Genomic DNA, 24,159 nt, shown 5'->3' with positions numbered 1-24,159 from the left:
TATCCTCCTGGTGGGAAGTACAGAGTTTAGATAACTATATCAAGGCAGGAATTGTACCAAGGGGACTTAGAATCACTCTTAATCCGGGCAATAGACACAGAAATACAGGGTTTATCTCTAGATGGGAACAGGAGGTGACTGCTAGCTCCCTACGTCTTATGACATTATTGTTGGAGGAGGAGAAACAAACCTTACTGACTCTCGATGATAAATTGAGGGAGCAAATAGAACTCACCAAAAAATTCTCACAGGAGACTGACTTTGGGACAAGGGAGGCTAAACTTCAAGCTGATATTGAAAGGTTCCAGTATCATATTAAAGAAAGGAAACACAAACAATTTCTGAGAGATTCACAGGACTTTAAAGAAAATAAGGCCTACCTTTTTCTGAATAATAAACCTGTATCGGTTGAACGAGAGACAGATATCTCCTCTACTGATACTGAATTCTCAGATACTGATAGTAGGAGTAAATCAGGTAGGGGGCGACAGAGGGTTGGGGGACGTGCTCGTGGTCCGGGCAGGGGGAGACAACAATATGTAGTACAAAATACTCATTTTTTAGATTCAACATACCCCCTGAGGAATCGGATCAATCAGGGAAGACCCTAACCTCTGAATCTGATACAAGAGTTATAAATCTCTCATCGAGAACATTGAGATCCGTGGAATTAGCAGTACTTAATAAGGGTCTCTCATTTGTGCCCACCTCTGATTTTGATAACTTTGAATATATAAAGGACCTGCATCTCTTTGCGAGGAAATTGAGGTGGCGAAAATTCTTCGCAAGACAGGATCAAAAATCGTGTGAGGAGTTTGATATTCCTCTTGATATCTTGCCTGATGTGCGCCTCCTCAGTAACCTAGAAATCCCCGAACCTAATTCTAGGGGACTGGGACCTTCCTCTACCCTTAAGAAGAAGAGTACTAGGATGCCACCTGTACAGAGAGACGTGTCTTCAATTGACACGTTTGTGAATATGGTTACTAGAGAACTGTTGGCACTTGATAGAACAAACACATTCTATAAGTATAACTGTAGTAGAGATGAAATAATGGCTATTAGACATCTTGAACAGGACCACCACATTGTTATCAAACCTTCAGATAAAGGGGGTAATGTGGTGGTCATGGACGTCGAAAAATACTGTAGGATGTGTTTGGATTTGTTAAAGGACAGGCAGGGGTATGCGATCCTTTCTGAAAACCCAATGTCGGCCTTTCTGGGTGAATTAACAGAGTTATTGAAAAAAGGCCTGAGAGATAAACTGATTGACAAAAATGAATTTGATTTTATGCTGCCTCAACATCCGGTGATGGCGACATTCTATTGCCTACCTAAAATACACAAAGGAATTAATCCCCTTAGAGGTAGGCCGATAGTATCGGGGGTGGGTGGTCTTTGTCAGAACCTAGGCATATACCTCGATCAGGTGCTACGCCCTTTTGTTCTTGCATTACCATCTTACACCAGAGATACAGCAGACTTGCTTCGTAAGGCCATTTTGCCACTGCCTTTTCTATATACCTGCATGGAGGGTTACCATACCCTAGACCATTGATAATAATTTTTCTGTTACTCCCCTGATGAATCACTTGATGGTGAGGAAACGCGTTGGGAAACTTCTGTAGGGTCTATGTAGGGCTGATCAGATCTTTAGGGTCAGCTGTGGACTGCCCTTGTCAGGGCGGGAGCTTTGGGGTCCTAGGGACAGCATATGAGAACAGGGCATTATAGGGTCAGAGGTGGATGACCGCTGGATTAACCCTGTGCTATTCTGTGGAGAAATCCGTGCTGCAGGACCGGTGAGATTGTTCCTTTTCTTTCTACTTATGAATTTCCACTGTTTGCATATGATAGTCTCTCTCTACTATTAAGGAGTAAACATTATTGTAGTAAATTAAGGAACATATATCTCCTGTTGTATTTTCTGAACTAGTCCACCCCACTGGGTGAATAACATCCCTATTTATGTTTGTTTGTGTGTATCTAGATACTTTTTTAGATTTTAATTATCCCATTAAAAGTTATATTTTAATTCTGCCATTTTTTGCTGTATATGTCCGATTCTTGTTGGCGGATTTTTTGTGGCCAGATGGCCTTTTTTTTTTTTTGAGATTTGTATGTATTTGCTGTTTATTATATAAGGGTTACACCCCTAAAAACGAGGCCACACTTACTCATCACTGCTCCATTCATTCTCAATGAGATGCTGCACTCGGCAGCCCCATGGCAAAAGAAAGGAGCAGTTCATGCCGATCAGAAAGTGATCGCCTATTATTAGGATGGGTGACCACTTTTAATTTTCAATTTAAAGCTAGAATCCTGTTTCCTGTATCCGAAAAAAGGCCGAGCAGGAATTTTTGGCCTTTTTTGGAGTAGGCTTGAAGTATAAGCCCTATCCCAAAAATAAGCCCTAGCTGCGGTTCAATGAGGAAGTACCCAGGCAGCTGAAAGGTTGAAGAATACAGCAGGACCCTTAATGAAAGAAAGCAGACACCCCTTCCCCCCAAAAAATAAAAATCGCACGTACCAGACTCTAAACAAAACAATTACATCTGGCAAGTGCCGGCGGTGGATGGGCTCTAGCACCGAGATCTGCGACACTGTCAGGTCCCTCGCCATTCCAGCTGCATTGCACTGCAGCTCGCACATGATCAGTATCACTAAGCTCTCGCTCACCCCCGCAGCCGCCGGCGTCGCTCCGCTCTCACTCACACAGTGCCGGCATCGCTCCGCTCTCACTCACACAGTGCCGGCGTCGCTCCGCTCTCACTCACACAGTGCCGGCGTCGCTCCGCTCTCACTCACACAGTGCCGGCGTCGCTCCGCTCTCACTCACACAGTGCCGGCGTCGCTCCGCTCTCACTAACTCCATGTGAGAGCCCATTCACTTGCCAACTCTATAGTTTTGCGTCTGGTGTGATTCTTTTTGAGAGGGGCGAGAGGGGCATTCTTTTGGGGGTAAACATTAGACAGAGAATAATAAATTAAATTAAAATATAAATACTGTATGTATGTAGCCAGTAGATGGCACCACATACAAAAGAGAAAAAGCAATAGAGTGGGATTAATTGCACACCTCAAAATTCATAGGACCTCACAATGTCAAGTAAAATACAGCAAAATGTGAGATTGTATATTGAAAACCTAACTTTTACTAGGTCAATAAAATGAAAAAGTGCTGCCTAAAAAAGTCCACAACTAGCTGTAATGAGGAGGCCGTGCACGCGACGCGTTTCTCCCTTTGATGGAGTCTTCAGGGGATCTGCAGCACAAGTGGGGTCTCTATACTCTATAGTAATTAGTGCAGAGTAAAGTGGGTCCCTCCTGTCTGTCAAATCCTGTAGGATCCTTATGCCAAAAGGTTATATACCCAAGTGGGAGCCCCTTTTCCAGGCAGCACTTTATCATTTTAGTGACCTAGTAAAAGACGTAGTTACTTACCGGTAACGGGATTTCTCAGAGCCCATGACGGCACCACGGAGAGAGGGGATCCGCCCTTCAAGGACAGGAAACCTACAGATAAAAGGGCGGCACCTCTCTCCCGCATCAGTTGTTTACAGAGCATGAGAGGACCACCAGGTTAGTAACACAAAATTTTACAATTTAAGACCTCGTCAGACACACCACGTGGCTACAACAAGTAACTAATAAGTGTGCGCACCCACACGTGAAGGGAGGGAATGTACGGGTGCCGTCATGGGCTCTGAGAAATCCTGTTACCGGTAAGTAACTACGTCTTTCTCCTTCCCCCATGACGGCACCACGGAGAGAATTACAGAGAAGTGACTTATTAGGGGGGGACCACAGCTTCCAGAACCCTTCACCCGAAAGTAAGGTCCGAAGAAGAGGTTAAGTCTAGCCGGTAGTGATTAAAGAAGGTAGAGGGGGGAAGACCAGGTTGCCGCTCTACATATCTGCTCTATCGTAGCACCGGTCTTCTCCGCCCAGGAGGCTGCCATCGCTCTTGTTGAGTGGGCCTTCAGTTTCTCCGGGGCAGCTTCTCCACGTGAGGAGTAAGATAATGTGATGGCCTCCCTTATCCATCTGGCCAGCGTGCCCTTAGAAGCTTTCTTCCCCTTACAAGGGCCCTGAAAGCAGACAAAGAGAGAACTATCCTGCCTACACTCTTGTGTCGCCTCTAGATATTGGATTAGGCACCTTCTGACATCTAGTGTATGCAAGACCTTCTCTTTCGTGTTCCTAGGGTTTGGGCAGAAAGAAGGAAGGGTGATTTCTTGGGACCTGTGAAATCTTGACGCCACTTTTGGTAGATAGGCAGGGTCGGTTTTCAGAATAACCCTATCCTCCAAGATATGTGTGAAGGGGGGGCCTGCCGATAGAGCTTGAGTATCACTAACCCTACGTGCGGATCTGAGAGCTACCAAGAGTGCCGTCTTTAGGGACAGAATTTTTAGGGATGCTTCCGACAGGGGTTCAAAGGGGGCCTCCGTTAAAGCTGAAAGGACCAAGTTTAAATCCCAGGGTGTAGTATTTCGGGATGGGATGGGACGGGATTTAGCTGATGCCTTAATAAACCTAGATACCCATCTATCCTTAGCCAGGTCAAAATTATAGAGCGCTCCCAGGGCCGCAACTTGAACTTTTAAGGTACTTGTGGCCAGGCCCTGCTCCAACCCCCTCTGTAAAAATTCCAGGATGGCTGTCAATGAAACCTCCCCAACCAACCTGGAACCTGAGACTGAAAGGAATTTTTTTCAGGTTTTCCCGTACAGTTTGGTGGTGACTGGTTTTCTACTTTGAAGTAGTGTGGTGATAATATTTGGGGAGAAACCTTCAGAAGAGCCTTCTCAAGTGTAAGCTTGACGCCCGAGGATGGAGGACCGGACCCTGAGAAAGAAGGTCCGGGAGCTCAGGGAGAACCCATGGATCGGAGATTGACAACCTCCTCAGTCATGAAAACCATGCCCTCTTTGGCCAAAAGGGGGCTATCAGGATTACCCTCGCTTCCTCTTCTCTGATTTTCCTCAGAACAGCTGGAATCAGAGCGGTCGGAGGAAAAGCGTAAGCTAGAGGGTAATTCCAAGGGATCATGAAGGCATCCACGGCTACCGGGTTCCCTTTGGATCTAGGGAGCAAAAAGAGCGTGTGTTTTTGTTCTGATTGTTGGCGAACAGATCTATGGAGGGCCGGCCCCACCTTTGTACAATCTGCCGAAAAACTGCTTGACTTAATTCCCACTCGGCCTGCTTCAGCTGTGTCCGACTCAGAAAGTGCGATTTTCTATCCCTTTTATGTGTAGGGCTGATAGGGATTGTAAGTTCTCCTCGGCTAAGTGAAAGATGACCTCTGTCTTCTGCATTAGGGAATGGGACCGTGTACCCCCATGGTGGTTCAGGTACGCCACTACTACTTGGTTGTCTGAAAAGACCCTCACGTGATGTCCTTGTAGTGCATGCATGAATTCCCGGAGCCCGCTCTACTGCTAGGAGCTCCTTCATGTTTGAGGACATTAGTTTTAGGCATTCTGTCCAGACCCCCTGAGCTACCAGGTTGTTGAGGTGAGCCCCCCAGAAAAGATTTAATGGCGTTTTCGACCTGCGATTTAATTAGGTCTCTAAGTTCAGAGTCAAATCTCGGGGTCCCCTCGCATATAGCCTGCTCAATGCAGGAGCCGCAGAGTCTCTTGTCCCAAGTAGTGGGCAAGGCTTCAGTGCATAGTGCACAAGTCCTATTTTTTGCTTTCCCTGTACTCTTTTTTTCCCTATAGGAGACAAAAGAGAGAGAGAGCAATGGCCCCTAGTTACAAAGTGGACTTTCACGAAGCTCACTTACCAACCTGACGGAAGAGCGGGTACTGGTTCAGGAGGTGGAGCCATCTTTGTAGACGGAGTCCTCCTGGAAGATGCCGAGGTGGAGTCCTTGCTGCGCTGCGACGATCTGCCGGAGCGCCCACTTCCACTGTACCGGTCCTGGTGCCCCGTCTCTTCTTTCGTTGGGTTGGTGGTGGCGACTGAGGATGTAGGTCTTGCTCCTCAGGTAGCTCCTGGTCACATACATACATACATACGTTACACACATACACACACCTTCTTTTTTTTTCTTCACAGCGTGCCAGAGCTCTGATGAGCAACTACTGGCGTCCTTCGCTGTCTTTTAAGGCACTGGGAGTCCCTCCCATAGTGCCTGTGGTGACCCGACGCCCCCTCCTTCCCTGCACCTGCAGGAGGACGCCTGCGCAGACTGGCTACCCAGTCGTGCATTGCGGCGTTGCGTCATTCAGGGGCGCCCGCGCAGACTGGCTACCCAGTCGTGCATTGCGGCGTTGCGTCATTCAGGGGCGCCCGCGCGGGAGGGGGCGCCTGCGCAGACTGGCTACCCAGTCATGCATTGCAGCGCCGCGTCATCCAGGGGCGCGCACGCGCGGCAGACACGGAAGTTCAAATGCGCACCGCGCTCTCACCTCCGCAACCAGGGGGGAACAGCACATTCCTCGACGGCCCCGCCTCTTCGTCCGGACACCCCTCCGCACACCCTAAGGGTCCACTGACCCCAGCGGTGGAGCATCAGGACACCGCACCAGCCGAGGCAGGGGGACTCCTGCTGCCTGGATAGGACTGGTCGGGCCTTGCATCCCACGACGTCCATCTTCTGGCACCCAGCAGGTATGCCTCCTTCGGACTGTAGGATCCCGTCAAGGACAGGAAACCAACTGATGCGGGAGAGAGGTGCCGCCCTTTTATCTGTAGGTTTCCTGTCCTTGAAGGGCGGATCCCCTCTCTCTGTGGTGCCGTCATGGGGAAAGAGAAAGTTAAGTTTTAATATAAACTCTCACCTTTTACCGTATTGCACCACATACAACAAATATGAAAAGGGATGACCATATAAATTACTGTAATAACCCTGAGTGAAGTATTCATCAAATTAAGTATAGCCATGAACAAATTATATTAATAATATCTTTATTACAAAAGGTTAAAAACCAGAAGAGCACTTTATAATTTATTTATGGCTATACCTCATTTGTGAATACCGTAGATCTGTTTAACTTTTTTATATGTACTGTACACCGGTACTATAAAAAAATTAATTTGGTTAAAAAATAAATGAGGATTTTTGTTCATGGAAAAATATAAGACATCCTCTGAGAATTTGGATTTTTCGGACCAAAAAAATTATAAAAAGACCCCGTTTTATTTTTGGGGAAACGCGGTAGAAAGAGAAACCACTTACCACCCTGATGTTATGGTCGTCGTCCTCGAACGGTATGTTCTCATGCTGAGGAGACAAGAAAGATAATCATCCAAATGTCATACATCCGATCTGTGGGGTCGCAGACAAATGGGCAGCCCGCGTCCTACACAATTCCCACAGAGACCCACCTTGTTTCCTTCCTCTTTGACATGTGGATTAAGGATTTTTACAAAAGTGAAGAACAGCTGACGGATGCGGGAGTCTCCTACAAATGTGACACGCTGGTTTCTCAGGCAGCTTGTGGCATCGCTACGAAAGAAATACAGAAGAGGAGGAGGAGGTGAGCTGTGACATCACCTATTGTGAATGGTGGATCCTGTTTTATCACTCATCGTACAGGAGGAGGAGGAGGTGAGCTGTGACATCACCTATTGTGAATGGTGGATCCTGTGTTATCTACTGTATATAGAAGTGTTCTCAGTCATTGTACAGGAGGAGGAGGTGAGCTGTGACATCACCTATTGTGAATGGTGGATCCTGTGGGTGGGTCAGGGAGGCGGTGCAGGTTTCTGTCCTTTTCCATACCTTGGCCTGTATTTATGCATCATACAGGTGTACGGCTGCCATACGTTCTCCCCCAGGAAGCGGCCGCTGGATATGAGGTATCCGCACGTGTCATCTCCTGGTGAGAAGAAACATAAGAGGATATTAGTCACGTTACATCAGTGACGGCCGTACACTCAGCGAGGACAATCCTCGGCGTTTCCAATCCCCCTCTCTCCTGACGAGTCTGTTTTAGTAAATACTTGTATTCCCCATAATGTACTAATTCTGGAGCATCTTTTCTTATCTCTCTCTATTGTGCCGTTCTTCTGTTATTCCTCCTGGAAATGTCGCAAAAACCGTGGCGGTCACCTGATGAACGTCAGCTGATCGCCGGAAACGAGTTTGTACAATCATAGGCTCGTGTACAGACACCAGACTTTTGGATTATAAACAAGAAAAACAATTCTTGCTACAAACTGCATCTTCTAGTCAGTGGTGAGAGGTCCCTCCCGACCGCTTCCTATTGATCAGGCAGGGGGCTTATAATGCACCTCTAAGGATTGCTAAGGGGTTATTCTCCATCTTAATAAATGGATATTGTCTGATAGAGCCTGTAAATATAAGCAATTTTTCAATTTGCTGCTCAGTAACATTTTCTGCAGTTCTTGAGTTAACACTTTTTTGTTTACAAATCGTTGCCTTGGAGACCGACCGCCGCTGCTAGACAGCAGAACAGGTGCAGTGCATACAATCTGGGCCAGGATCACTGGTGAAAGCGGTTACCTCCTAAATCCCGGACAGCTGCAGCGCAGTGTTTACAAGGTAGACTGCAGCGGTGGTCGGGCTCCAAGGCAACGAGCTGTAAACAAAAATGTTCATATCTCAAGAATGGCTGCAAATGTTACTAAGCAGCAAATCGCAAAAATGCTTGTATGAATCCATCTATGAAGATGGGAGTAACCCTTTAGGAAGAGGATTACAGCACTTTAGGTGCGGGTACTAGCAAAGTCCACAGCAAGCAATGCAATTGACACTGCAGAAGGTGAGCGGACACTTCTTCAAAATCGTGACTCCAGCTCAGAAGATGTGACTCTTTTTCTTTCCCTATGGCCAGGAGTCAGGGAAGGGGGTTGTCAAAGCCGCACTCCTCCACCTCCATCAGGCACTTGGACAGGCCCTCCTCCCGTCTCCTACATGGCTGACAGAGGACACAACCCGGGCAACTACAGGCTTTAAGGCTGACTCTACCTGACCACTTACTTTATGATCAGGCAGAGCATTCACAAAGCGCTCTGCCTGATCACTGAGCAAAAACTGTGCAGCTGTTCAAAGCGACCACCCGAATATGTCAGCAACTTATAACTGATATAAAATATATTTTCCTATTTTCTGCTGCCTTTGATGTGGTCAAAGGAGCTCAGAAAAGATGGATAAAGGAGTCACAAACTCTCCCATCACGTCAGAATGAGCTCACTGATTGAGTTAACTGAGAATCTTTCTGCTGATAGCAATAGAGAAGGCAACCCGGAAACTACCGCCGACAAACACTGCAAAAAACTTCCGTTACCAGGACATATTTACACCCAGAAAATTATGGGAGAAAAAAAAATATTATATATATATATATATATATATATATATATATATATATATATATATATATTATTTTTTTCCCCATAATTTTATTTATATATATATATATATATATATATATATATATATATATATATATATATATATATATATATATATATATATTTCCCCATTGTTTTATGGGGTTTTGTGCTTATGATCTTTACTGAGCGGTTAAACACAGTAAAGATCTTTTTTTTTTTTTTTTTTTTATTAATAATAATATTATTATTTATTAAATAAATGGGGGGAAAAAATCCCAAATTTCTTAAAGAAAAAAAAAAAAATAAATTATATATATATATAATAAAAATAATAATCATTGTGTCGCCATTTTCAGAGCTTGGTAGTGGCTTGACTGCACCGTGTGACGTCTCGTTTTTTGCGCGCCGCTCTGCCGTTGTCATGGTTACCCTTCGGGGCCGTATACGCTTTTTATGGTGGTATTTGTGGCGACGTGACTGTAAACGCAGCGAATCTGGATCTTTTTTTTCCCATTAGTTGTTCTCTATTCTCGCAGGTCGGATTTTTTCGGATGCGGTCACATGACCGAGGAATGAAGCGGTTGCCATGACGCCACATCGCCGCCGACCTGCATCCGAATTATTGGCGAACGTCAAATTAGACAACTTTATCGACAATGAAGATCGTTAACAACTGACCAATGGAGAGAGGTGCTGTCAGAGGACCCCCGCTGCGGACATTTATTAGACCCCATATATGTCTGTACAGGGGGGCTACTGTCGTGACAAAAGGGGTTTGTTCCCCTGTCACGATATGAGCAGAGCGGTCATCACAAGGGGAGGGGGAGCTGTCACGATAGTAGCAGGTGGAGCTGTCACGACACAGCACAGGGTGATGATGATGATGATGGAGGAGCCGCACTCACCGTGAGACGAGAATCCCCAGAACACGGCATGGCAGGCGGACACGAGCAGCGCGGCCCCCAGCGCCAGCAGCTTGGCGTTCCTCACACTGAAGTGCTGGTTGATTTCCCGCTTGCCCAGGTTGTAGGCCAGGGCCGCCATCTTGGCTCCTCCATGACAGCAGCGTGCAATGGAGCCGCCGGCCGCTGGGGGGCAGCAATAGCGCAGCGAGAAGGAAGACAGGGCGTGGTGTGCCTTGGAGGAGGGCGGGGTGTGGGTGGAGTCTGCCGCGGGGGCGGGGTCTCCGGAGCTCGGCAGCAGGGGTTCTCTGTCCTCGGGGGTCTCGGTGGCGGCGGCGGAGCTGCGTTTTTTCCTGGAGGAGTCCGGCTCGTCCGCTGCGGGGCTGCGGCTCTTCATGTGAGCGGAGGAGTCCGAGCTGACGTCTACGAGAGACATGAAGGCGGGAAAGAGACTGCAAGAGAGAGACAGAGATAACTGACGGCGAGAAATGAGACAGATGGAAGAGACCGGCGGCACTCAGTGTCTGTCTCCCGGTTACACTCACTTATTGACGGTCTGTCGCTTGCACTCGCTCAGCGACTGTCTGTCGCTTGCACTTGCTCAGCGACTGTCGCTTGCACTCGCTCAGCGACTGTCTGGGTCGCTTGCACTCGCTCAGCGACTGTCTGGGTCGCTTGCACTCGCTCAGCGACTGTCTGGGTCGCTTGCACTCGCTCAGCGACTGTCTGGGTCGCTTGCACTCGCTCAGCGACTGTCGTTTGCACTCGCTCAGCGACTGTCGTTTGCACTCGCTCAGCGACTGTCGTTTGCACTCGCTCAGCGACTGTCGTTTGCACTCGCTCAGCGACTGTCTGGGTCGCTTGCACTCGCTCAGCGACTGTCTGGGTCGCTTGCACTCGCTCAGCGACTGGGTCGCTTGCACTCGCTCAGCGACTGTCGTTTGCACTCGCTCATCGACTGTCTGTCGTTTGCACTCGCTCATCGACTGTCTGTCGTTTGCACTCGCTCATCGACTGTCTGTCGTTTGCACTCGCTCAGCGACTGTCTGTCGTTTGCACTCGCTCAGCGACTGTCTGTCGATTGCACTCGCTCAGCGACTGTCTGGGTCGCTTGCACTCGCTCAGCGACTGTCTGGGTCGCTTGCACTCGCTCAGCGACTGTCTGGGTCGCTTGCACTCGCTCAGCGACTGTCTGGGTCGCTTGCACTCGCTCAGCGACTGTCTGGGTCGCTTGCACTCGCTCAGCGACTGTCGCTTGCACTCGCTCAGCGACTGTCGTTTGCACTCGCTCAGCGACTGTCGTTTGCACTCGCTCAGCGACTGTCGCTTGCACTCGCTCAGCGACTGTCGCTTGCACTCGCTCAGCGACTGTCGCTTGCACTCGCTCAGCGACTGTCGCTTGCACTCGCTCAGCGACTGTCGCTTGCACTCGCTCAGCGACTGTCGCTTGCACTCGCTCAGCGACTGTCGCTTGCACTCGCTCAGCGACTGTCGCTTGCACTCGCTCAGCGACTGTCGCTTGCACTCGCTCAGCGACTGTCGCTTGCACTCGCTCAGCGACTGTCGCTTGCACTCGCTCAGCGACTGTCGCTTGCACTCGCTCAGCGACTGTCGCTTGCACTCGCTCAGCGACTGTCGCTTGCACTCGCTCAGCGACTGTCGCTTGCACTCGCTCAGCGACTGTCGCTTGCACTCGCTCAGCGACTGTCGCTTGCACTCGCTCAGCGACTGTCTGGGTCGTTTGCACTCGCTCAGCGACTGTCTGGGTCGTTTGCACTCGCTCAGCGACTGATGTACAGTACAGGAGTCCCAGCCTCCAGCAGCTCCTCTAGTCACAGCGCAGGCTGCACACTGCTGTCACTCTCACCCTGTACACGCTGTTCCTGCCTCGTTCTGTTCCGTGCCCTCGCGATATCCGTCCCGGGACGAGGCCGCTGATCTCTGGCGCTTTCTTGCTGCGAGCTCCGCAGGTTGTAGGTTTCTTGGCTCTCAGGATAGTGTGCCACCTCCAGCCCGTACAGGTGACGGGGAAGGAATGACGTCCAGAACCTGCTGAGCGAGATCAGGCGATTCTCACCTGCCCCACAACAAGACATTGACCCGAGGAATCTCTGATCCCTGCACTCACTGCTAAAGGGCAGATGCCGCTCTCCGCACACTGCCTGCTCCCCCAGCTGCACTTTCTGGATTATATGCGGCACAAGTCATTTTTAGGATTTTATGACTCATCCATTTGACAGACTATTAAAGGGGCTCTCCTAACAGTACAACGTCCTCCCTGATTAACCATTTAAAGAGGTTGTCTCATGATCATAAATGGGTAAAATTGCAAAAGTGCTTGTAAAAACAAAAAGAAACTTTGTAATTTGTCTCAACAAAGCGATTTTTTATTGTGTAGTTTACTGCTCATTCTCTACGTTACCAACCACCGCTGTAGTCTATCAGAGGTGGCCAGTTACAGTACCTAGGCAAGGAGCGCGTGCTTGTAAGCGCCCTGCTCTGAAGCTGTACGAGTGGTTGGATCCTGCCAGTTCTGGTGCCCTCCTCTGCTGCCCCTGCCCTTCGGGTGCCCTCCTCTGCTGCCCCTGCCCTCGGGTGCCTTCCTCTGCTGCCCCTGCCCTACCGTTCCCTCCTCTGCTGCCCCTGCCCTCGGGTGCCCTCCTCTGCCGCCCCTGCCCTCGGGTGCCCTCCTCTGCCGCCCCTGCCCTCGAGTGCCCTCCTCTGCCGCCCCTGCCCTCGGGTGCCCTCCCCTGCCCTCGGGTTCCCTCCTCTGCCGCCCCTGCCCTCGGGTGCCCTCCTCTGCCGCCCAGTGTCCTCTGCCGCCCCTGCCCTCGAGTGCCCTCCTATGCCGCCCCTGCCCTCCTCTGCCGCCCTTGCCCTCCTCTGCCGTCCCTGCCCTCGAGTGCCCTCCTCTGGTGCCACCTAGCACGCTGCCGCAGAGGGAATGCTGTGTCCGCTAGCAGCATCGGAGAGCGCACAGCTTGGACCAGAAGATGAGTAACCCCGCTGGCAATATTCCTTTCTGCAGTTTTTTTTTTCCTCTTCTTTCAAGAACCATAACTTTTTTTTTATTATTTTAGCTTTCCATGTACGCAGTCGGATGAGGACTGTTTTTCGGCTGGACGAGTTGTAGTTTTGATTGACACCATTTATTTTACCATACAAATGTATCGAAAAACGGAGAAAAAAGTATTGAAAAATAGTGAAAAAAAAAAACACAATTCCGCCATTAGTTTTGTGTTTTTTTCCCATTCGTGCATTAAAAATCGCTGGAGAATGTGATTAATTTCGTCATTGCGATTTTATAGAGACTCCGAACGTAAAGGGTTTATTTACTCTTTCAGTGGCTTAAAAAAATGAAAGCTAGTAAAAATAAATAAAATGAGGAGGAGAGGAAGCAGGCACTTACTTGGGTACAGATCGCGATGCACGGTCCCCTGACCTGAACCTGAGGCTGTCACGTTCTGCTATGGAGAATTGCAGCCGATCCGTCAACGGCGACACATTGATGTGTGAATCCGGTCCTACAGCTTTAGCCCAGAGCTGTCCTGTGTAGAGCCGACAATAAGTAATTGTGACTGCGTCCAGAATTTTCGGGCCCCCTTGAGACTCCAACCTTCCATAGTCCCACCGCCCACTCTTGGAAAAACTCTACTTCATGGGCCATACACACAATGGACTGAACTGCATGGGACCTGTACAATGGTCTGCAGATAAGCTTTACCAATCACCTATTGTGAATAGTGGAGCCGGTGCGATCTACACACAATGCTGAGCTCCTTCATTCTAATCCTACCTGTAATAATATCAGATAAGCGCAGCAAACTGACCTGTACAGACCAAGAAGTGGCTCCAATTATTAAATGGATGAAAACTCCATGATTTTATGTCATTTTATTTTTACATAGATACTAACATGTAAAAATAAAAACATTAGCAAAAACACTGCCAGAATTGGCTGCTCACTCTCCCCAGTCCCACAAGCTCGCTGCCTTGGGGTAACCCTGGACTCTGATCTCCTTCAAACCACATATCCAAACTCTTTCCACTTCCTGCCGACTCCAACTCAAAAATATCTCCCGGATCTGTACATTCCTCAACCACGAATCTGCAAAAACACCAGTGCACGCCCTCATCATCTCCCGCCTCAACTACTGCAACCTCCTGCTCCGTGGCCTCACCTCTAAGGCTGTGTGCTCACGATGCAGATTTAATGCATTTCCGCCACGGAAGCGCACTAAAAACGCATGTTAAGCTGTCTGCCATGTTTCCCAACGATAATCCGCCTGTGCTGTACACATGCTGCGGAAATTTCCGCTTCGGATTATCATTGTAGAAAAATCCGCAGCACAGGCCAAGCGTCAGCACCCGGGCAAGTGCCAGGGCCCTGACCAGGTGGGGGGACCCACTCACCATCGGGCTCACCGCTGTGCTATGGGACCCATGAGCGGTGCAGCGCCGGTGTCAGCGCCCGCTTGCTCAGGGCCCTGGCACAATACTTTCTTACATTGCTATTCATGCACTCAGTTCTTGATTTACTTACCTATTTATGTACTAAACTAATACTCTACTCAGCACCCTCCAGACCATGCTCTTCATATGAGCAGTCCACAATCTGGGATGTGCTACCATTTACCACTACTATCAAAATTGTCTCACGCTATGGATATAACCCCGATTCACACCTGAACCAGGTAAACTGCACTCTCTTTTTCTGGCCATGTGGTGAGTAAACCGCTCACTAACCTCTTTCTCCCCCTCTACTCTAATCCAGGAATCCACCTGGACTATCCCCACAACGTTCAACTTCAATCAGCCCATAAATCCACGGGCCTACTGCAAAAAGAATCCCGTATAGAGCTTAATTTTACCCTTCAGGAATTACTTTTTATAATTCTTATCTTCCTTTCTTAATTTTTAACGTGATACTCTTTTTAAAAATAAAAATTACATGTGAAATATACCTCTAAACATCTTACTTTTACAATAAGGCCTAATCTTACTAGCGCAAGACACACTTTATATCTACTCTTACGTTGGATTATCCAAATTTGTTAACCTGTGGTTGGTTGTCTGTCTTTCTGCAGCTGGTATAACCAGGCCTACCTAACCAGCGCCTTCATACTTTTTATTTACGAAACTTTGTATTTTGTCTCAACAAAGTGATTTTTTATCCTGTAGTTTACTGCTCGTTGTCTATGTTACCGACCACTGCTGTAGTCTATCAGAGGTGGCCAGTTACCTAGGCAAGGAGTGCATGCTTGTAAGCACCCTGCTCTGAAGCTGTACGAGTGGTTGGATCCTGCCACTTCTGGTGCCCTCCTCTGCCACCCCTGCCCTTGGGTTCCCTCCTTTGCCTCCCCTGCCCTCAGGTTCCCTCCTCTGCCTCCCCTGCCCTCGGGTGCCCTCCTCTGCCTACCCTGCCCTCGGGTTCCCTCCTTTGCCTCCCCTGCCCTCGGGTTCCCTCCTCTGCCGCCCCTGCCCTCGGGTGCCCTCCTCTGCCGCCCCTGCCCTCGGGTGCCCTCCTCTGCCGCCCCTGCCCTCGGGTGCCCTCCTCTGCCGCCCCTGCTCTCGGGTGCCCTCCTCTGCCGTCCCTGCTCTCGGGTGCCCTCCTCTGCCGTCCGTGCCCTCCTCTGCTGCCCTTGCCCTCGGGTGCCCTCCTCTGCCGCCCCTGCCCTCTGCCGTCCCTGCCCTCGATTGCCCTCCTCTAGTGCCACATAGCACGCTGCCGCAGAGGGAATGCTGTGTCCGCTAGCAGCATCGGAGAGCGCACAGCTTGGACCAGATGATGAGTAACTCCGCTGGCAATATTCCTTTCTGCAGTTTTTTTTTCCTCTTCTTTCAAGAACCATAACTTTTTTTTATTTATTTTCGCTTTCCATGTACGCAGTCGGATGAGGACTGCTTTTCGGCTGGACGAGTTGTAGTTTAGATTGACACCATTTATTTTACCATACAATGTATCGAAAAACAGGAAAAAAAAGTATTGAAAAATAGTGAAAAAAAAAAACCACAATTCCGCCATTAGTTTTGTCTTTTTTTCCCATTCGTTGTGCATTAAAAATCGCTTGAGAACGTGATTAATTTCGTCATTGCGATTTTATAGAGACTCCGAACGTAAAGGGTTTATTTACTCTTTCAGTGGCTTAAAAAAATGAAAGCTAGTAAAAATAAATAAAATGTTGCTTTTCTCACCATTTTCCGAGACCCACATTTTTCATTTTATTTTTCCCATCAGTGGATGTATCTGAGTGGGGGCTTGTTTTTAATGCAACGAGCTGTAGTTTTTAATTGTACTATTTTATTATTACTTTGTACTGCAGTTTTTGGGAGTGTTACGGCAACCAAAAAAATATACGCTAATTTTGGTGTTTCAAATTTTTCTTTACGGTTTTTATATTACGGGTTAAATAATTTTATACTTTGATCATACTTTTATGGATGCGGAGATACCGAATATGCTTATTTTAATTTCTAATATTACTAACTTTTTTTTTTTTTTTACTTTTCACTTTTTCACTTTGTTTTTTAGTCCCCACAGGGACATGAGCCTGCAAATGTATCGCAGTATATCACGATCTCGTCGGCATAATCAGCAACAAAGATTGTCCACGGGAAAGTTAAGACAGGAGTGTAGTCAGGAACCAATCCAAGGGTCAGAAGTTGGAACACTAGGTACCAGATGAACAATCACAAATTTGGAGACAGAACAAGGCTGACGTCAGTCAATCAGGAGTCAAAATTAATTAAGTCAAAAGTCCAGCAGTTGTCAGACTAGGCAGGGCAGGCTCATGTTGTCCCGTGCTGGTGCCGCTTTGCAGTCCAGACTCAGGAGTTAAGACGCGATCTACAGTTCCCATCGGAGTTGTCACCCAACTTTTTCCAAGTCCATAAACTGCAAATAATCTGTATTCTGCTGCTCCTCTGCAGGCTTCCTCCTGTTCACTGTACCGCCTGTATGTGAGTCATCACTGTAATCATGAACCAGGAAGCTCAGGATGAATAATAGCTTGATATTAAGGGGACCGCAATAAAGGGTGTAGAGGAAGCAGGCACTTAATTGGGTACAGATCACGATGCACGGTCCCCTGACCTGAACCTGAGGCTGTCACGTTCTGGTATGGAGAATTGCAGCCGATCCGTCAACGGCGACACATTGATATTTGAATCCGGTCCTACAGTTTTGGCCCACAGCTGTCCTGTGTAGAGCAGACAATAAGCAACTGTGACTGCACCCAGAATTTTCGGGCCCCCTTGAGACTCCATCCCTCCAACCTTCCACAGTCCCACCGCCCACTCTTGGAAAAACTCTACTTCATGGGCCATACACACAATGGACTGAACTGCATGGGATCTGTACAATGGTCTGCAGATCAGCTTTACCTATCACCTATTGTGAATAGTGGAGACTGGTGTTACGGGAGGAAGCATGGTGGTTTCCATTTATCTTGCTGTGGTCCAGGTTTATCGACGACGTGTTCCTGCTTTGGTCGAGCTCAGCTGACAATTTTCAGAAATTCATACAATGTCTAAATACAAATGAAATAAATATGAGATTTACATCTGAAATAAGGAGAGATGAGTTAACTTTTCTGGATTTAACAATCGGAAAGGACGAGGAAGAATTTATTACGACACAAACCTTCCGAAAGCCGACCACAGCTAACAGTCTCCTCAGATGGGAAAGCCATCACCCGGGTCCCCTCAAAAAAGGTATCCCCAAGGGGCAGTTTCTACGGATCAAGAGAAATTGTTCTACTCAAGGGGTATTTATGTCCCAATCTCGTGACTTGAAAGACTGGTTTAAAAGCAGGGGTATCCTGATAAGGTCATCAAAACAGCCTTTCTCCCTGCCAGTCGTCAAAATAGACAAACACTGCTATATCCGACAGCCAATGAAGAAGATAATAACGGTCGACCTAGGATTATTGGCACGTTTGGCAACAGGGCAAATGAGGTGTCTACCATTGTCCGGAAATACTGGGGGATCCTCAAGATGGACCCTGATCTTAAGGGGTTTGTTTCTGAACGTCCCAGTATTACCTATAATAAGGGACAGTCAATTTGGGACCGTCTGGTCCATAGTTTATATAAGCGACCGACCAGACAGGGTTCGTGGCTTGAACGTAGAACATGTGGTACCTTTAGGTGTGGAGGTTGCAAATTTTGCCCGTGGATAAGACCGTGTAAAAGCTTTACTGGTAGTACTGGGGGAAAGAGTTTCTTTATGAGGGACTTTGCAAATTGCAAGACAGAAGGGGTAGTATACATGGCGACGTGCTCTTGTCCCAAGAACTATATTGGAAAGACAAAAAGGGAACTGCGGAGAAGGATTGGTGAACATCTTGGAGATGTGCGGCACAAGAGGGACACGGTCCTTGCCCGTCACATCAGGGAATACTATTCTAACAATCCAAACGCAGTTTCCTTTTGTGTGCTGGAGGTGGTCCGAAAAAAAACAGGGGGGAGGGGGGGTGATTGGAATAGGTTATTGCTCCAAAAGGAATGCCAGTGGATTTTTAGGTTGTGTTCTTTGACGCCAAATGGTCTTAACGAACAACAAAATTACTGTTGTTTTATTTAATTGAGTCTCCTACTATCGGCCAGCATGGTTATTTAATAATTTCTCTGATTCATCATATATATGTTTTTGTGTATCATGATTTCTACACTTAAATGCTCTATGTGTACTCCCCCTCTCCCTAATTTCCCCCCTTTCATTAGGCCGGTATTTGTGATGCAAGCAATACAATAATATGAGACATATGCCCTGTTGGGACTTAAATCATATTTTTTCCAATCATTCTTTCATGTTGCATTATGTAAAGGGTTACGTATACGCGTGTTGGACTTTAACATTCACTAGATTATTTGGCTATCATATAGTGGTGTGCTGCGAACCACGTGACGTGCATACATACTGTGGAGTCTTTGATGTGTTAGCAGTATGGGATATATACCCGCGATCCAATTGATGGTGCTTGCGCTGTGGTGTCACCTGGATTGTAACCATAGCGCATGCGTCGTAGTTGTGACTCAAGACCTGCAGGATGGACTTCGCGCAGCCATGGGACCTGGGCGATTGCGCATGCGTGGGTTTGATGAGCGACGCAGCACAGCTGATACCTACGTGGATGCAGGTGCGGCTGTAGACTGGTCTTTTGCATTCGTACCGGGACTCGCGCCTGCGCAATACATCCTTAAGGCCTCTAGTGGTTGTTGGATTGGGAGACATGCGTGCTGCACGAAGAGGGGACAACTCCTTATGATTTTATCAATGGAGGATATACCTCACGATCAGGGAAACAACTATGAATGAACCTCCCTGATGGAGTATATTAAGAGGGCGAGTAGCAGTTTTAGATAGACTGCAAATCATCAGCAGGATACCTTTCAATATATTTATCCTATTGTTTCTCCTGATGAACCTGGAACCATACGGGGAAACGCGTCGAGGAATGTGGAATCCTATTGTACTGCGGAGGAACCCTTTATGCACTTTAACTCAATTATTTATATCTGTAGGAGGTATAGCGTTATTTGTACTTACTTCTTTTTCTATGATTCATCTTGTGAGGGTACCTGCCGATATACTCCAGTCTGGGAATTATTTAAATATCTAATCACTTATGGAATATTGTTTCTACCTGGAAAGTGTCTTGCTAAGTTTAGTAAGTGAATGGGCATACCCACATTATATTAATAGGTGGTGGCTTGGGACAAAATTTTTGTTTATATCTCTAGCCCCATTTGTACCGGGTAGTTTTGGGACTACAGTAATTTGGTATTTTAGTGGTGTACTCCTAGTGGTTTGTCTTGCTGCTGTGACCAATGACTGGTATATTAGGGTAGGCTTTTTTTTTGAGAGACACTTAACCTATGGGTCTTTCTTGCCCCCCCCCCCCCCCCCCCCCCATATAATGTCCCATGCAGGGCATTTCTTCTGTATGTCTTATTAGACGCTATAGCCTACTGCTGAACTTTTGAGTATCTGTTTATATTGACAGCACCAGGTCACTTTTTATTAAATTGTGTGTCTGTTTCTCCATCAAACAGTATTTGGTGTGTGCCTCAAGGCAATATTTTATTGAGAATTAATTTTTTACGGGTTGTTTTTGATGTTAGCTATATTTACATACCCATGAAGTCATTCTATTTCTGTGATCTGATGCCATACACACAATGGACTGAACTGCATGGGACCTGTACAATGGTCTGCAGATAAGCTTTACCAATCACCTATTGTGAATAGTGGAGCCGGTGCGATCTACACACAATGCTGAGCTCCTTCATTTTAATCCTATCTGTAATAATATCAGATAAGCGCAGCAAACTGACCTCTACAGACCAAGAAGTGGCTCCAATTATTAAATGGATGAAAACTCCATGATTTTATGTCATTTTATTTTTATATAGATACTAACATGTAAAAATAAAAACAACATCAGCAAAAACACTGCTAGAATTGGCTGCTCACTCTCCCCAGTCCCGCAGGCTTGCTGCCTCGGTGTAACCCTGGACTCGGACCTCTCCTTCACACCTCATATCCAAACTCTTTCCACTTCCTGCCAATTCCAACTCAAAAATATCTCCCAGATCCGTACATTCCTCAACCACGAATCTGCAAAAACATTAGTGCACGTCCTCATCATTTCCCGCCTCGACTACTGCAACCTCCTGCTCCATGGCCGCCCCTCTAAGGCTGAGTGCCCACAATGCGGATTTAATACAATTCCGCCACGGAAATGCATTAAAAACACTTGTTAAGTTGTCTGCCATGTTTCCCAATGATAATCCGCATGAGCTGTGCACATGCTTCGGAAATTTCCGCTGCGGATTATCATTGCGGAAAAATCCGCAGCACAGGCCAGGTTTCAGCACCCGGGCAAGTGCCGGGGCCCTGAGCAGGCGGGGGGGCCCACTTATCGTCGGGCTCCCCCGACGCGCTATGGGACCCGTGAGCGGTGCGGTACCGGTGTCAGCGCCCGCTCCCTCCACTTGCTCAGGGCCCCGGCACAATACTTACCTCTCCCCATGCCTCCGCAGCAGCTCCAGTCTCTTTCGCGGCTGCTGCACTGTGACGTCTTTACACCGCGCTCTCTGAGCCGTCACAGTGCAGAGCGAGAAGATGCCGGCGACACTGGAGTCCGGAGCAGCGGCAGCAGGTGAGAAGTGATGTGAGTATTTCATTTTTTATATATATGTATGGAGGCATGGGGCATTATATGGGGGGTGGGTGACATCCTGCATGGGGAATTATATGGCGGGTGGGTGACATCCTGCATGGGCATTATATAGGGGGTGAGTGACATCCTGCATGGGGCATTATATGGGGGAGAGAGGTGACATCCTGCATGGGGCATTATATGGGGGGTGGGTGACATCCTGCATGGTGCATTATATGGGGGGAGAGGTGACATCCTGCTTAGGGCATTATATGGGGGGTGGGTGACATCCTGCATGGGGCATTATATGGGGATGGGTGACATCCTGCATGGGGCATTATATGGGGGGTGAGTGACATCCTGAATGGGGCATTATATGGGGGGGTGAGATCCTGCTTGGGGCATTATATGGGGGGTGGGTGACATCCTGCATAGGGCAATATATCGAGGGTGGGTGACATGCTGCATGGGGCATTATATGGGGGGTGGGTGACATCCTGCATGGGGCATTAAATGGGGGGTGGGTGACATCCTGCATGGGGCATTATATGGGGGGTAGGAGACATCCTGCATGGGGCATTAAATGGGGGGTGGGTGACATCCTGCATGGGGCATTATATGGGGGGTGGGTGACATCCTGCTTGGGGCATTATATGGGGGGTGGGTGACATCCTGCATGGGGCATTATATGGGGGAGAGGTGACATCCTGCATGGGGCATTATATGGGGGAGAGGTGACATCCTGCATGGGGCATTATATGGGGGAGGGAATGACATCCTGCATGGGGCATTATATGGTGAGGGAATGACATCCTGCGTGGGGCATTATATTGGGGAGGCAAGTGACATCCTGCATTGACATTATATGGGGGGGACAAGTGACATCCTGCATGAGGCATTATATGGGGGGGACAAGTGAAATCTTGCATGGGGCATTTAATGGGGGGGACAAGTGACATCCTGCATGGGGCATTATATGGGGGGGACAAGTGACATCCTGCATGGGGCATTATATGGGGGGAACAAGTGACATCCTGCATGGGGCATTATATGGGGGAGAGGTGACATCCTGCATGGGGCATTATATGGGGGGAGTGACATCCTGCATGGGGCATTATATGGGGGGTGACATCCTGCATGGGGCATTATATGGGGGGAGAGGTGACATCCAGCATGGGGCATTATATGGGGGAGAGGTGACATCCTGCATGGGGCATTATGTGGGGGGAGAGGTGACATCCTGCATGGGGCATTATGTGGGGGGGAGAGGTGACATCCTGCATATGGCATAATATGGGGGACGAGTGACATCCTGCATGGGGCATTATATGGGGGACGAGTGACATCCTGCATGGGGCATTATATGGAGGGGAACAAGTGACATTCTGTATGGGGCACTATATGGGGGGGCGACAAGTGACATCCTGCACGCACATTATATGGGGGAACAAGTGACATCCTACATGGGGCATTATATGGGGGGGGGAGTGACATCCTGCATTGTCATTATATGGGGGGGACAAGTGACAATCCTGCATGGGGCATTACATGGGGGGGACAAGTGACATCCTACATGGGGCATTATATGGGGGGCAAAAGTGACATCTTGCATGGGGCATAATATGGGGGGGACAAGTAACATCCTGCATGGGGCATTATATGAAGGGGGGGAATGACATCCTGCATGGGGCATTATATGGGGGGGAACAAGTGACATCTTGCATGGAGCATTATATGGGGGGGACAAGTGACATCCTGCATGGGGCATTATATGGGGAGGGAACAAGTGACATCTTGCATGGGGCATTATATGGGGAGGACAAGTGACATTCTGCATGGGGCATTATATGTAGGGGAGAGGTGACATCCTGCATGAGGCATTATATGGGCAGGGAGTGACATCCTGCATGGGGCATTATATGGGGGGGAGTGACCTCCTGCATGGGACATTATATGGGGGTGGTATCCTGCATGGGGCATTATATGTGGGGGTGACATCCTGCATGGGGCATTATATAGGGAGAGAGGTGACATCCTGCATGGGGCATTATATGGGCAGGGAGTGACATCCTGCATGGGGCATTATATGGGGGGGAGTGACCTCCTGCATGGGACATTATATGGGGGTGGCATCCTGCATGGGGCATTATATGTGGGGGTGACATCCTGCATGGGGCATTATATGGGGGGAGAGGTGACATCCTGCATGGGGCATTATATGGGGGGAGAGGTGACATCCTGCATGGGGCATTATATGGGGGGGAGAGGTGACATCCTGCATAGGGCATTATATGGGGACAGGGGACATCCTGCATGGGGCATTATATGGGGGGGAACAAGTGACATTCTGTATGGGGCACTATATGGGGGGGCGACAAGTGACATCGTGCGTGCACATTATATGGGGGAGGGAACAAGTGACATCCTGCATGGGGCATTATATGGGGGACAAGTGACATCCTGCATGGGGCATTATATGGGGGGGAACAAGTGACATTCTGTGACAAGTGACAACGTGCGTGCACATTATATGGGGGAGGGAACAAGTGACATCCTGCATGGGGCATTATATGTGGGGCGACAAGTGACATCCTGCATGGGGCGTTATATGGGGGGGAACAAGTGACATTCTGCATGGGGTCATTATATGGGGGGGAACAAGTGACATCCTGCATGGGGCATTATATGGGGGGAACAAGTGACATCCTGCATGGGGCAATTTAAGAGGGGGAGGAACAAGTGACATCCTGCATGGGACACTATATGGGGGTA

At 48.4% G+C, this 24,159-nt stretch overlaps 1 protein-coding gene and 1 long non-coding RNA gene across 2 annotated transcripts in view; one reads left to right on the top strand and one right to left on the bottom strand.

The window, feature by feature from the left end:
• The window catches only part of CASD1 (CAS1 domain containing 1), a 33,707-nt gene extending 21,362 nt beyond the window's left edge, over positions 1-12,345 (bottom strand). The window contains exons 1-5 of the mRNA XM_073677332.1: positions 12,090-12,345; positions 10,226-10,674; positions 7,744-7,840; positions 7,347-7,467; positions 7,198-7,242 (exon numbers count right to left, since the gene is read on the bottom strand). Of these exons, the coding sequence (XP_073533433.1) occupies positions 7,198-7,242; positions 7,347-7,467; positions 7,744-7,840; positions 10,226-10,658 (696 nt within the window). The 5' untranslated portion in view covers positions 10,659-10,674; positions 12,090-12,345. The remainder of the gene's footprint in view (positions 1-7,197; positions 7,243-7,346; positions 7,468-7,743; positions 7,841-10,225; positions 10,675-12,089) is intronic.
• LOC141264919 (uncharacterized) overlaps positions 7,393-24,159 on the top strand; it is a 91,907-nt gene continuing 75,140 nt past the window's right edge. The window contains exon 1 of the long non-coding RNA XR_012320024.1: positions 7,393-7,569. This is a non-coding gene — a long non-coding RNA (uncharacterized lncRNA). The remainder of the gene's footprint in view (positions 7,570-24,159) is intronic.

The sequence above is a fragment of the Phyllobates terribilis genome, unplaced genomic scaffold (assembly GCF_046119375.1).
Source record: "Phyllobates terribilis strain yellow unplaced genomic scaffold, ASM4611937v1 Scaffold_4__5_contigs__length_816908805, whole genome shotgun sequence".
Taxonomy (NCBI): Eukaryota; Metazoa; Chordata; class Amphibia; order Anura; family Dendrobatidae; genus Phyllobates; species Phyllobates terribilis.
This window is presented reverse-complemented; position numbering and strand designations above follow the sequence as displayed.